The sequence below is a fragment of the Schistocerca serialis genome, chromosome 5 (genome assembly GCF_023864345.2).
Source record: "Schistocerca serialis cubense isolate TAMUIC-IGC-003099 chromosome 5, iqSchSeri2.2, whole genome shotgun sequence".
In the NCBI taxonomy this organism is placed as follows: Eukaryota; Metazoa; Arthropoda; class Insecta; order Orthoptera; family Acrididae; genus Schistocerca; species Schistocerca serialis.
In genome coordinates this window covers 118,090,189-118,105,951 of record NC_064642.1, presented here as the reverse complement: position 1 = coordinate 118,105,951, position 15,763 = coordinate 118,090,189, and the positions used below count along the sequence as shown (strand labels likewise).

General features: G+C 38.1%; 1 protein-coding gene across 2 annotated transcripts in view; it reads left to right on the top strand.

Moving 5' to 3' along the window:
• The window catches only part of LOC126481390 (tectonic-1), a 95,721-nt gene that overhangs the window by 73,913 nt on the left and 6,045 nt on the right, over nucleotides 1-15,763 (top strand). The window contains exons 3-4 of one of the 2 annotated variants that reach the window (XM_050105115.1): nucleotides 3,187-3,346; nucleotides 3,451-3,653. In XM_050105115.1, coding sequence (XP_049961072.1) covers nucleotides 3,187-3,346; nucleotides 3,451-3,653 — 363 coding nt within the window. Of the gene's footprint in view, nucleotides 1-3,183; nucleotides 3,347-3,450; nucleotides 3,654-15,763 lie in introns of both variants that reach the window. The other variant, XM_050105114.1, reaches the window with a different exon arrangement.

Here is a 15,763-nt window from a genome sequence, read left to right as displayed (position 1 = left end):
TTGTGTGGGTTGTTGAACTAGCTACTCAAGAAAGTTTTTAGAAAACGTGTTCAAAACTACTTTGCAAGACGACCCTTGTGTGCCACTATAGTGAATCATTTGGTGTCCCAGTGTATACTTGTTAGGATAAAGTCAACTCAAACTAATATTTAGTGACCTGTGTATTTCTGTGCTGCTGAGTGTAGACTTTCTTTGACTGATTCTGCCACTGTTAGGGTAGAATTGGATGTGTGGTAAAAACTTCCAATGATTAACTTGAGGTTACTTAGCGAGTTGCTTGTGTCCAGATAGCTTCACAGTTAGACTGAGTTTCAACCTCAGTAGAGACAATATTTGTACTGACTGTAGTGAACGCTTCTCCTGCTATGGTGTGTAACATGTCATTCTGATATACACTGCATGCCTCCTTAAATGTTTTGGAGTTTTCTATTTCAGGTTTCATCTGGCTCTCAGATCTGAAGTAATTTGAGTGAAGGGGCAGTAAATTCAGGAACTTTGTTACAAATGCTATGGCCATTGTAAACATTCCTCTCCCCTGAGCGATTTTTCCAAGCTGCATGTTAGTATACCACAGAATGTTTCATCCAGGTCTTATCATACCACTACTGACTTCTGGCTCTCCTAGATGAATAGAGCATGCTGATTTTTACACAGCCGTTGCTTGCAGAATCCATGTGGATAAAATCTCCTCAGGTTATCAGCCAAGTGGTGGTGTCATCATCTCACAACATTTCAGTGAGTTTCATAATCATCATCTTCAGACCCTTAGAAAAGGTGTTGTAATTAAGAAGTTGAGTATTTATGGACATATCAAGAATTCTCAAAGCTTTTTATTTTTTATTTTTTATTCTTATTATACAATAACGGTGAGTGCAAACACTGCTGTTAGGGAAGAAGACCATGGTCGAATAGAAGATGCATTGAACCACAAATATGCACATAAGCGAAGCATTGAGTATTAAGCTTTTGAACTTTTATTCTTCAACACACTATGCACAAACCTGATGTCCCAAACCTCAGTTTAGGATCCTGTACCATCCATACAATTTTGACCCTAAAAGTTTGCGTACCCTGTATAACACATAAATAGCCATTCTTACTACGTTATGTCCTGACTGTCTGGTGGAGAGAACCAGTTCAACAGCTGAGTTACAGTGTTCTGTATCTTATTTATGTGTACGTTCTTTGTTCAACTCTTCTTCACATGATGAGGGGTTGTTATCTTCTTAGTCCATTATCTGTAGTTTTGTTTTCAACATGCAAAGAATGTGTTCTTGAATACTTACTCCTTGCATAACAACAGATTTGTTATCTGTGGATACGTTTCATACAATATAATGGATACATAATGAAAAGCCTTATTTTTATATCTGCATCTATATTCTGTACACCACAATAAAGTGTCTGATGGGAGGTATTTGTGGTAAGACCTTCATTTCCCCTCTTTTCTATGCCATTCATGTGTGGTTCATGGGAAGAACAATTGTCAGTAGGCCTCTGTATGAGCTATATATTCTTTGAGTTTCTTATCTTTCTGTCCTCTGTGTATGTGCTGCACAACACCTGTGGTATGAGAATCTTCATTACTGCTATCTATGAATGGAATGGCGAGGCTGTCAGACACACTAATAATAGGTGTTCTATCTCGTAAAGTGGTATCTGAGCCATAAATGTAGCTGTAGAAGTAGAAGCTCAATTCTCCTATAGTTATTGACTGTACAAAAAGTAAAATTTTCATTCTTAAAATGTCAAATCTCAAATTTTTAAGATTAGTTAAGTTTTATCAGAGTATAAGGCATATTTACTGAAAAATAAAGTAACATGATCTGTCATATTTTCTCTGTGTTATTGATTATGAATGGACACTGTGAATCAGAGGCAGCTGCAGAGCTGCTGATGGTTTACTGTAAGGGCCTGTTGTCAAAACACAAGCAGTTACTCTTTACATTTAACTGAAGAACTGAATTTTTGAAAATGGAAAGAATGATTACTGTTGTTTGCTAGTGAGATTTGTGTCTTGATGTAGCTCTAAAAATGAGAATCCATGTGGCATCTTCTAATAACAGCTGTACCTCTATCAATCAAGAGTTCTTAATGGTTTATGATATGCTCTGGTATCTTATTGCTGTTCTTTATTACCCTTTTCCCTAATACGAGGGTTGGAACTTAAATAGTGGCAACTATGTATTCACATCTGATACAAAAGAGTTACATGTTTGCACCTGTTACTGACCTTCAAAGTAGTCACCAGCACTGTATAGAACCCGTTGCTAGTGATGTGGAAGGCGTAGTATACCGTTAGCAGAGCCTGTTCTGTTGATGGTGCGAATGGAGCGGTCTACTGCCTGTTGAATTTCTGGAACAGTTCTGAAATGAATGCCACAAAGTGGTTCCTTCATCTTTGGAATCAAATCAAAGTCACAAGGACTTGAGCCCGGGGAATATGGTGGATGGTACAGTATTCCCAGTCCCATTGACCGAACAGAGCAGCCACAGCTTGCGCTGTATGCGCTCATGCATTGTCGTTCAAAATGATGGGTGGATTGTGCAGAAAGTGTTGCCACTTCTTTCACAAAGCTGATCACAGGTGATGCTCCAAAAATGAACAGTAATACTGTACATTGACGGTCTGCTGTGGAGGAACATAATTCGTTAGGATAACACCATCACAGTCATACACGAGAATCACCATAATTTAGGCCGCTCCATTTGCACCATCAACAGAACAGGCTCTCCTAACATATACTACACCTTCCACATTGCTGGTAACGGGTTTTACACAATGCTGGTGACTACTCTGTAGGACAGTAACAGGTGCAGACATGTAACTCTTTTGTATTGATTGTGAATAAATAGTTGTCACTATTTAAGTTCCAAACCTCGTATTATAAATGAGATACACAACTATAGGGTTCATTAAATTTTATGTAACCATACAAAATCAGTGGATCTTGATTCATGTAGATTACAGTAACAGTTTGTTACATCACAAGTCAGTATAAAAACAGATAAAAATTAAATAGGTTCCTGGCAATCCACATTTTTTATGTTGTGTTTAACTATAATAAATATTTTTTTAGACCAGAAGTTTTTCAACTATAATATGTTTATTTAGCCTGCATGTAATGCCTGTCTTTTGTGTGTAATTTTATAATATTATAATAAGCCATTTCTTTCTCAAAGCAGGTTGTCACAAACATAGAAGATTTTAAAAATGCTCTGCCTATAAGAAACACATACCCTTGGTCAGAGAATTTTGCAAATCACAGTGTCTTCAATTTCAGTGAAAATTACAAGGCAGCTGATATAATTTGGACCTTTCACAATTATACAATGCATCCATTAAGTATGTTAATTGATTACTATAAAAATCATATTTATTAAATTATTTTATTAACTTAAAATAAATTACTTACCTCACTCATAAGTGTAATTTCCAATTCTCATCAGGTTTCCCAACAAAGTTAACAAATGAATACTGCCAAGTGACACATACACTTCAGTATTTGAGGGAATGGTCAGGCCATTGCACTCGCATTGTAAGGTCCTGCGATGCTGATGATGGCCTGAGTGCAGCCTGGTATTATAAACATTTCACCATTCTTGCTGATCCTCTTTCTGTCAACCAGAGTCATCTTGACACATTTCTTGAGGTACAGTTATATATGTTATTTATTGACCATTATTTCTTGTGTTTGTTTTATTAATTAATAAAACAAAAAATAGCATCATCAAATGTAGTAAAATGTCTGCAGGCATATAAATACAAGCAACATATAAGACATCTACATCTATGTAATATACTGCAGAAGACACTTTATGGTTCATGTTGGAGGAGGGAACTTTGTGTCATTGCTTGTCATTCCCTTTTATGTTCCAATTGCAAATGGAATCAGTGAAAAGTGACTTTCTGTGTGCCTCCGTACAAGCCCTAATTTTCCTATCTTCTCTCTGCAGTCCTAGTGTGAGGTTAGAATTAGGCAATAGAATCATTTTTTCTGCAGTCTATCACAAATGTCTGTTCTCTAAATGTTCTCAATAGTGTTTCATGAAAAGAACATCGTTTTCCCTCTGGGGGTGGCCATTTGAGTTCATGTAACATTTCTGTAAAACGTCTGATGAATATACCAGTAACAAATCTAACAGCATTCCTCTGAATTGCTTCAATGTCTTTCTGTAATACAACCTCATGGGGATCCGAAACATTCAAGCAGTACTCAAGAATGCGTTGCACACTGTGGCTTCATTATAGATGACCTCCACTTCTTTGGAATTCTCCCAATAAATCAAAGTCAATAATTCATCTTTACTACTATTGACCTTATGTGATCATTCCATTTCGTATTGCTTTGCAGTGTTACACCTAGACATTCCATCAACATGACAGTTTTCAGCAGCACATCACTAACACAATATTCAAAAATTACAGGACTGTTTTTATTACTCATCTTCATTAACTTTCACTTTTCTACATTTGGAGCAAGATGCCATTCATGTAGAAATTCTAAGTCATCTTGTATCCTCCAACAGTCACTCACTTGACAACAACAGTTTACCATATATTACAGTGTAATTAGCAAACAGTCACAAATCATAACTCACACTATCTGTTAGATCTTTTATGTATGTATAGAATAAGAGCAATCCTATCAAATTTCCTTGGGGCACCCATGATGATATCCTTGTCTCTGATGAACACTCACCATTCAGGACAGTGTGTGAGTTCCATTACTTAAAAAGTCTTTGCGTCACTCACATACCCGAGAAACTAATCTGTATGCTCAGACCTTCATTAACAGGGTGCGATGGGGCACTATGCAAAATGTTTTCCATATAGGATATCGTGCGAGAAAAGGGCAAGCTGAGTTTTACACAAGTGATGATTTATAAATCTGTGCTCGTTTATGGACAGGTGGTTTTCTGTATCAAGGAAATTTATTATATTTGAACTTATAATAAGCTCAAGAATTCTGCAGCAATTAAATATTAAGAATATTGGTCTGTTATTTTGTGGGTCCATTCTTTTACCCTTCTTATATATGGGAGTAACATACACTTTTTACCAGTCTCTTGCAACTTTGTACTGAACAAGATATCACAATAAATGCAAGCTAAGCAAGCAGCCAGTGCCAAAGAAAACTGAACTGAGGTGTCATCTAGACGTAGTGACTTATTTGTTAACAGCTGTTTCAGTTGTCTGTCTATACCAGAGGTGCCTATTTTTATGTCCTCTATATGAGAATGTGTGCAAAGTGGCAGGTGGATTTGGATGACAATAAGTTTTGCAAAGTACAAATCTAAACTAAAATACAAGTCTAAATTTTTCTGTCTGATATTTGTCAGATGACTGTTGAAAACACTCATTCGTGGGGGAGAAGTTAGATTGTTTGAAGGCACCCCTCAGAATCAGTGAAATGTGTTAACTCAAGTTGGCATCATTTTGCAAACAATTGCTGAACATTGGTGTGTTACTCACAATTTATTTGCAGTCTGAATAGTGGCAGAATATGTGAATGGATAAATAGTGGAAACTGATTAATAATTGCTGCTTGAATACTTTAAAAAAAGTTAATTGGAAAGAATAAATGAAAGAAATTAGGAAGTACACTTTTGGGTGAACTTTAATTGGTGTTAATATCAACAGACCTCCAATGTCAATACATTTAAGATCAATATTCATCATTTAAGTTATGTACTTCTTCACATTAATTCCATTGTGTGTAGTCCTGATTATGACAATGCTGATGCAGGATTGCTCCTCCACTGCTTGTGCTAATTCCTCTTGTCTGCTCTGAACCTCTGGATGCAGGATTCTCAGCAAGGGCGAAAAGATGGACAGACAGGTGTGGTCGATGTGAATATATGAATAAAACTTTACTTTCCTAATAACTTTTTCTAACACTTTTAATGTATGCTTGAAATACAGATTTTTAAACAATACTGGTATGACAGATCTTGTAATACGTCTGCCTGCTACCACTTATAGAATCAATACCTTTGACTTTGTGTGTGTGTGTGTGTGTGTGTGTGTGTGTGTGTGTGTGTGTCTATATATATCACGTGTATAAAAGAAAAAGAACAAATAAAGAAAAAAAGTAATGTGATCCATTTTAAGTCATAGTCGCACAAGTCATACACAACACGGCTGGTTTAATTATGTAAGAGTGCAGCTATACAGGTAAACCTAATTAACATTCAATATTTGCTATCAGTGAAATTAAGACCAAGCTCAGCAAGAAGGATAATAACAACCTCAATACCAGTACATTATTAACATCAACCTTTAATTCTGCACTTGTGTAAAACTTTGAATATCTGGGATCTGATATTAGTAAGACAAATTCTGTGTCAACCGAAATGAAATCAAATGTCTTAGATGCTGGCAGATGCTTCCACTTGTCTAAGAAGTTACTGGCCTTCAGGGTATTAAACAGTCAGACTAAACTGCAATTATGCAAAGTTATGATCAGACTAGTCATAACATGGAAGTGAAACATGGACATTATAGAGTACTGATGAGATGCATTTTAATGCATGGAGCAGTTCAAGATAATAATGGTGGATATATAGAGCAAATGCTTTTATGATTCATGATTTAGTGGAAGAAGACAAAGGATGACCACAAAGTGCTGTGGAAGAGGTTATAAAAACTATTAGATGTAGTCGATGGCAGAGAACCACACTGTAGAGGGCAGATTTGAAGAAATTTGTTGAAGTGACTAATATGCACAGACTCATAATGCCACACGAAGAAGAAGAAAAATATCAGTATTTCTACCTATAGTTCCCACAAAGAAACATTAAGAGGATAAAACTGTACATAAAGTAACAGTGTCATTCTACTCCTGTAGCAGATCACATTGTGATGGTGAAAGTATGCAGTTGTATCAAAAGCAATATTCACTTGAGAAAACTACAGAATTAAAAGGATACAGAATGACTGACCAATGCTTATCTGGAGTGGTACTTTTGATAGACAGACAAAAAGAAAAAAATAACTACCTTCTTCATCAAGGAGAAAAAAGGAATAGTTTTGGGAAGGTTAGGATAGAGGGGCAGGTACTCAGACCTTACACTGAGAAGGACCCACTTAAAATGCTGAATGTTTGCAGAAGTACAGGGTTGGCATGCACTATGTACTGTTTAACCTCCATTTACCCACATCTCCTCACCTCCAAGACAGCCTTGCCTTAGTTTGTTGGATGTATCAATGTCAGTGACAGTGGCGGCTCATGAATATACATTCTGGATGTTCCCAAATTTTTTGAATCAGGCAATTTCAATGTGAAATTAATAGCATCTGCTGTATAATAGTTATGCGTATGAACAAATTTATACAACAACTGCCACTGTCAATAATAATAATAGTAATAATAATAATATGCATTACTTGTCTGACAAAAGAAGGAATTGTTTTGTGGAATTTTGTTGCTTTGTGCACAAGTGCAGTTTAGAGCAAGAACAAAATGTGTAAGCACATTTTTGTGTAAGTGGGTGTTTCTAAGCTTTTTAATTTTTTGGGTAAATGTACCATGTCCCCAACACCTGTATTAGTTCCCAAATTAACTGTAGGGCTGAAAAATCAAACAGTCTTACATTGTACCCACACAACAGCTTATGCTTATCATATAGTTCTTTGTTAAATGTTTTCTTGTAGTCTCAGTTATTTGATTTCATCACTTTTGATCAATGGATCTGTTCTGGGAGGCTGCAGTTAATTCTTTCGTGGCTAATTTTTCCTGGTAATTTACTTTTCTGTTAGCACTCAAAACAGATTCAACATAGTTCATGTTGACACTGCACATTCCTCCACAGTAACCATCCGGTTCCAAACACAAACTACTGTTTTTGGAAATAATTAAGTTCAAGTAGTAATGTCTACCAACGTAGTCAATTGACTAGAGTGCAAATGAGTTGCTGAGAACTGCAAGGGCCAAAAGCACACCGTCATCGATCCCACATTTAAGTGAATATTAGAGAAACAAAACAGCTTTTTGTGAATGCCAATACTCGTATATACACTGTGGGCCTACAGCACAGATAAACCTGACTCACCATAAGATCAACTGATGTCAAAAGCATGAATAAATGCTAGTCTCGGATTTGACAATGATGTGCTTTAGGCCCTTATGGTTCTCAGTGCCTCAAATGGATCACAGTATGATAAAATCCAAAATTTGATATACTGTAACTCATCCAGAAACCCACAAAATAGGTTTTTCTGTCAGTACAACTATAACATATACTAAAGTACAATCTATTTATAGTACATAGCGAATGAACTGGCATATATGAGGATTGTGCCAACGTCCAGCATGATTTATTCCAAGTGAACACGGGTAAGTCTGCCGCAGTGTGCTACCACCTGGTTGCATTGACGTAAACTTGTAGTTGAGTGGAAGGGCTAGCTGTGCATGCTGTGAACTGAGTACATTGATTATTGAATCTGTATGTATTTGGCCTGTAAGGCAAATGTGCAAAAGCATCTTAAAATGTGCACAGCTGCAGGTGTGCTCATGACACTGATGCCAAGTTTCACAGAGTCAAGAAGAGTGCCAATGTTGCATAGCATGGTAGATTCAGTGCCGTGTATTTCAGACTATTGTATCTATGTTACGTTTAACACCATTCAACGAAAAGTAAACAATAAATCCACAAGGTGGCAAAAGTTGGGGTGTTCACTTGCTCTTGTGCTCCATGAATGTCTGTACAGCCTTTACACAAGACAAGAATTTTCTTGAGTTTTGTGAGAGATCCTTCAGTAATATTCTGCTGTGGTAGTCACTGAAGGATTTGTTCATACACTTATGATATACCATGGATGGCCCTCGCCTCATGAAATTTTCCACTATGTATGTGTCTATCAGGTCAACTATTCTTCTAATCTTGAGGTAAAGTTCTCTTACATGATTCTCTTCAGAACTAAATGTTCTGCATTTCTTATTGAGATAAGACACTACTGCCTCTTTATATAGTTTGCTGAGAATATAAATCCTTCTATTTGTTTTAGTTGCCCACTGTATTTGCTAATCATTGTTGCTTCAACAGCCTCTTTGTCACTGATACCAATTTCTATGTGGGCATTCTTTGTTGCTATACAATCTCATATATTTTTATGATAGGTGAGCTTGTGAACAATCTTTTCCAGGTAGTTCTCAGATAATGCATTTAATAATGTTTCCCAAGATGTCTTGCCACACACACCACTCACAGAACTGTAATTTTGCCAGTTGAGTGTTGGATGGTTAAAGTCTCCTCCAATGATAATATGATTAGGGAACTTGCATGTTAGTGAATGTAAGTTTTCTCTAAAATTTTTCCTAGTTGATTGTTGGATGATTAAAGTCTCCTCCAAAATATGATAAAGGAACTTACATATTGGGGAACTTAAGTGTTCTCTAAAATTTTTCAGAAGGTGAGTGTTATGGATGACAGAAGGATCTGATTATAAGTTTATGCACACCCTTGATATTGAAATCTCGTCCAGTTAATCTTGCACGCAGTTTCAATCTCATTCTCATTGGTTTTAGTTTCTTGTCTCCTGTGACAAATCTAGTGCCTCCATTTACCATTGGCATACCCTTTCAATGTACACTTAAATTTTCATTAAATATCTAAATGCTGTCAATATTGGGTCATAAGCAGCTCTCTGTGCCTAGTATAATGTGACCTCCACAGATTTTTAGGAGCACTTCAAACTATGGCACTTTGTTTCAAAGGATTTGGCAGTTAATTACTAGGATTTTAATACCCTCTACTATGGCAGAAGTCCAGCAACTAACAGTGTAACTTGTTACAGATCCTTCAAAGTCTGTGGTTGAGTTCTTCCACTGGACTTAGAACCATGGGGCCACAATCATTTCTGGAGACAGTGTTGCAAATTTTAGCTTTGTTGAAACTCCTGGTCTTTTCATCCTTCTCTGTTAGCCACTGGAATGACGCAAGTGTGACTTCAGAGCCCAGATGATGAGCATAATTTGTGACAATGTATGCCTCAATGTGCAACTGATTCACCCTGTTATCTCAGTGTTTGCTGGACTTGCCTTTCCACTCTTCAACATATTGAATGACACCCTCAGGCATATATACTGACTGCATCTAGAGTTCCTTCTCATTCCTTGCTGCCATTTCCCTAAGGAGTGCTGTTATTAGCCATACTTTTGAACTGCTGATGATATTCAATGGCTTAGTTTTGGTCTCAGTGAAAAGCAGCACATCAAACTTGTTGGTTAGGGGCATGCATATCACACTCACAGTTCTCCCTGAAATTCTCTATGTAAGGTGCTTATTCCTATCTCTGACATGCCTTTCTGTAAAGTGAACAAGTAGTGGTAGATCTCTTACTTCCTGTAAATGAGAGAGGATTCACAGGAGAGGATAGTACTCGAGGTGCCTTTGGTATTTTTGATACTCAACACCCATTCACATCAGCTTATTATCATTTGACAGTAGCCAGAGGATTTCTAGCTGCTTATGAACATCAACTAACCCATCCTGTGTTCAAGAATAGCATTCACAATGGGGCTGCATTGTGGACGGTGCAATGTTTTACAGAACAATAAACATTAAACTATATTTAAAATAAGCTTGCTGACTGTCTGTTAATTTCTGGATTTGTTAAGCTAGAATTATTACTAATTCCCTTCAAGAGCTGAAGCAATTAGTTACAGATAACCCCGGTATAAAAGTTACTAATGTTCTGAAACTTTTTTTGAGGCTATTCATCTACATCTACATAGATACTCCGCAAGCCACTGTATGGTGCCTGTACCACTAGTAGTCATTTCCTTTCCTGTTGCACTCGCAAATAGAGCAAGGGATAAATGACTGCCTATATGCCTCCATATGAGTCCTAATTTCTCATATCTTATCTTTGTGGTCCTTACATGCAATGTATGTTGGTGACAGTCAAGTCATTTGGCAGTCAACTTCAAATGCCGGTTCTCTAAATTTGCTCAATAGTGTTTCTTGTCTTCCCTTCACGGATCCCTACTTGAGTTCCAAAAGTATCTCTGTAACAGTTACATGTTGCACAGACCTACTAGACACAGGTCTAGCAGACCGCCTCTGAATTGCTTTGATGTCTTCCTTCAATCCACTGTGGTATTGATCACAAACACTTTAGTGGTAACTCAAGAATAACTCGCACCAGCATCCTATATGCGGTCTCCAGTATAGGTGAACTACTGTTTCCTAAAATTCTCCCAATTCCTCTAAATTTTCTCAGTAGTCAACCATTCATCTTCCCTACCACAATTCTCACATGATCATTCTATTTCATATTGCTTTGCAGAGTAATGCCCAGATATATAAATGATTTGACTCTGTTAAGTATGACACTAGTGATACTGTATCTGAACATTACATGTTTGTTCTTCTATTTATCCACATTAATTTATATTTTTCCACATTTAGAGCTAGCTTGAAATTTTGTCTAAGTCATCTTGTGTCTTCCTACAGTCACTCAACTTTGGCACCTTACCATACACCACAGCACCATCAGCAATCAACCACACATTGCTGCACACCCTATCTGCCAAATCATTTATGTATACAGAGAAAAACGGTGGTCTTATCACACTTACCTGGGTCATTCCTGATAATACCCTTGTCTCTGATGGACACTCACTGTTGAGAAAAACATATGGGACACATTACTTAAGGAGTCTTCAAGCTAGTCACATATCTGTCAATTTATTCCATATACTCATGCTTTCATCAACAACCTGCAATGGGGCAGCATGTCAAATGCTTTCTGGAAAGCCAGATATATGGAATCTGCCTGTTGCCCTTCATCCATAGTTTGCTGTGTATCATGTGAGAAAAGGGCAAGCTGAGTTCCACAAGAACAATGTTTTCGAAAACCATCCTGATTTGTGGAACTAAGCTTCTCAGCCTCAAAAAAGTTTATTATATTTGAGCCAAGAATATGTTCAAGAATTCTGCAGCAAACCAAAGGTAGATCTGTTTTTTTACCATTCTTATATACTGGAGTCACATGTGGTTTTTTCCAGTCACTTGAGACTCTGCGCTGGGCAACAGATTCATGATAAAAGCAGGCTAGGTAAAGGATAAATGCCACAGAATACTCTTTGTAAAACTGAATTCAGCTTCCATCTGGACCTGGTGATTATTTGCTTTCAAATCTTTCAGTTGTTTCTCTATGCCAGGGGTGTTTATTACTATGTTGTCCATATGGGAAGTGGTCTTCTGGTCAAATGACAGTATGTCTGTATGACTCTTCTGTGCGAATGATTTCTTGAACGTGAAATTTGAAACTTTGGCTTCTGTTTTGCTATCTTCAACTGCCACACCAGACTGGCCAACAAGGAACAGAATTGAAGCCTTGGTCCTACTTAACGATTTTATGTAGGACCAGAATTTTCTTGGGTTCTCTGCCAGATCTTTTGCTAAGGTGTGACAGTGGTAGTTATATGCTTTGCAGAGAGATCTTTCCACAGATGCACGAATCTCTACTAACCTTTGCTTGTAGTGATTTTTGCATTCCCTTTTGAACTGAGAATGCAACAGCCTCTGCTTCCTCAGCATCTAAATTTTGTTGCTAAACCATGATGGGTCTTTTCCATCCAAATCCAGTTACTAGCTACATAACTCTCTAGACCACGATTTACAATCCGCTTAAACTTTGTCCATAATCCACCTTACTGGAACTAAGTGATGTCGGTTCACTGTCTAAGTGAGATGCTGACAACTGGTTATCTGCTCTGTCTAGCAGAAACACTCTCCTAGCCTCCCTGAGTGATTTGCTAACTTTCGTGATCACAGTTGCTGTAATGATATCATGATCGCTAATCCCCATTTATATCTGACATTGTCAATAAGGGCCAGCCTTTTTGTAGCTACAGGGTCTAAGATATTTTCATTGTGTGTGGGCTGCCAAACTGGCTGCTCAAGACACTTTACAGAAAACGCATTCAAAAGTATTTCGTGTGACTCTTTGGTTGTACCCTCCGCAATGAATCTGTGGACATCCCAGTCTATACTTGTTAGGTTAAAGTCACCTCCAACTAATTTTACATGATCTAGGTATTTATGCAGTGACCGAAGACTTTCTTGAATGACTCTAGAACTGTCACAATGGAATCGAGTGTCCGGTAAAAACATCCAACCATTAACTTGGTTTCACTTACACCTGTTGCATGTGACCAGATAACTTCACTGTCACGCCCTACTTTGACCTCAATAGAGACAATATTTTTATCGACTGCAATGAACACTCCCCCTCTGATGGCCTGTAATATGTCTTTCCGATATACATTCCATAATTTGCCAATGATAGATACTGCCTACCCCTCTGATGGCCTGTAATATGTCTTTCCGATATACATTCCATAATTTGCCAATGATACTGCCTACAGGAAAATTAAAGAGACCTTTGGAGAAAAGAGAACCACTTGTATGAATATCAAGAGCTCAGATGGAAACCCAGTTCTAAGCAAAGAAGGGAAAGCAGAAAGGTGGAAGGAGTATATAGAGGGTCTATACAAGGGTGATGCACTTAAGTACAGTATTTTGGAAATGGAAGAGGATGTAGATGAAGATGAAATGGGAGATATGATACTGCGTGAAGAGTTTGACAGAGCACTGAAAGACCTGAGTCGAAACAAGGCCCCGGGAGTAGAGAACATCCCATTAGAACTACTGACAGCCTTGGGAGAGCCAGTCCTGACAAAACTCTACCATCTGGTGAGCAAGATGTATGAGACAGGCGAAATTCCCTCAGACTTCAAGAAGAATATAATAATGCCAATCCCAAAGAAAGCAGGTGTTGACAGATGTGAAAATTACCGAACTATCAGTTTAATAAGTCACGGCTGCAAAATACTAATGTGAATTCTTTACAGACGAATGGAAAAACTGGTAGAAACCGACCTTGGGGAATAAGAGTTTGGATTCTGTAGAAATATGGGAACACGTGAGGCAATACTGATCCTATAACTTATCTTAGAAGCTAGATTAAGGGAAGGCAAACCTACGTTTCTAGCATTTGTAGACTTAGAGAAAGCTTTTGACAATGTTGACTGGAATACTCTCTTTCAAATTCTGAAGGTGGCAGGGGTAAAATACAGGGAGCGAAAGGCTATTTACAATTTGTATAGAAAGCAAATGGCAGTTATAAGAGTTGAGGGGCATGAAAGGGAAGCAGTGGTTGGGAAGGGAGTGAGACAGGGTTGTAGTCTCTCCCCGATGTTATTCAATCTGTATATTGAGCAAGCAGTGAAGGAAACAAAAGAAAAATTCGAAGTAGGTATTAAAATCCATGTAGAAGAAATAAAAACTTTGAGGTTCGCCAATGACATTGTAATTCTGTCAGAGGCAGCAAAGGACTTGGAAGAGCAGTTGAACGGAATGGACAGTGACTTGAAAGGAGTGTATAAGATGAACATCAACAAAAGCAAAACGAGGATAATGGAATGTAGTCGAATTAAGTTGGGTGATGCTGAGGGTATTAGATTAGGAAATGAGACACTTAAAGTAGTAAAGGAGTTTTGCTATTTGGGGAGCAAAATAACTGATGATGGTCGAAGTAGAGAGGACATAAAAAGTAGACTGGCAATGGCAAGGAAAGCGTTTCCGAAGAAGAGAAATTTGTTAACATCGAGTATATATTTAAGTGTCAGGAAGTCGTTTCTGAAAATATTTGTATGGAGTGTAGCCATGTATGGAAGTGAAACATGGATGATAAATAGTTTAGACAAGAAGAGAATAGGAGCTTTGGAAATGTGGTGCTTCAGAAGAATGCTGAAGATTAGATGGGTAGATCACATAACTAATGAGGAGGTATTGAATAGGATTGGGGAGAAGAGAAGTTTGTGGAACAACTTGACTAGAAGAAGGGACCTATTGGTAGGACATGTTCTCAGGCATCAAGGGATCACCAATTTATATTAGAGGGCAGTGTGGAGGGTAAAAATCCTAGAGGGAGACCAATAGATGAATACACCAAGCAGATTCAGAAGGATGTAGGTTCCAGTAGGTACTAGGAGATTAAGAAGCTTGCACAGGATAGAGTGGCATGGAGAGCTGCATCAAACCAGTCTCAGGACTGAAGACCACAATTACAACAACAACAACTTGCCAAATATCTCAGAACTTTCCAGTTTGGGTTTCAGCCAGCTCTCAGTCCCAATAATAATCTGACTGCAAGAACTTCCCTGGAGTGCAGTAAATTCAGGAACTTCATTATGAATACTTTGACAGCTTACTGATAAAATTTTGGCAGTCAAAGTTTTGACTTCCCTTGCTGCTTATTGACTGGTGAGTGTTCATCAGAGCACCTCAAACTACTGTCTAGCCTAAAAACACTCTCATGTGCACTCACAAGTACTGTGATACCTGAGTAGCTGCTTCCTTTGTGTAGTGCAACCTGTCAAGGACAATCCTACAAATCCCCACAGGATAACACAGGTCTAGAAAGCTGCAGCCAAGACTTTCACAGAGTTGACAGAGCCTTTGGCTGACACACTTCGCTCAGCTCTAAACCGAAGCACCCTAATCAAGTCTGGGAACAATGTCACAAATTGTGAGCTGTGTTTGCATCCCATGCATGAGGCCGGCAGTCTTCACCACCTCCGCCAGCTGCCTGTATGAACTGAAGATGGCCTCAGAACCCATGTGACAGGTGTCGTTGGTGCCAGTTTGAGCCACAATTTGCAGATGAATACTCCCTGCACAGCCACAGGCAAAGCCACCTCCGTGAATCGGGTGAGGCCCACCAGCAGATGTACCAAGTGCACATTGG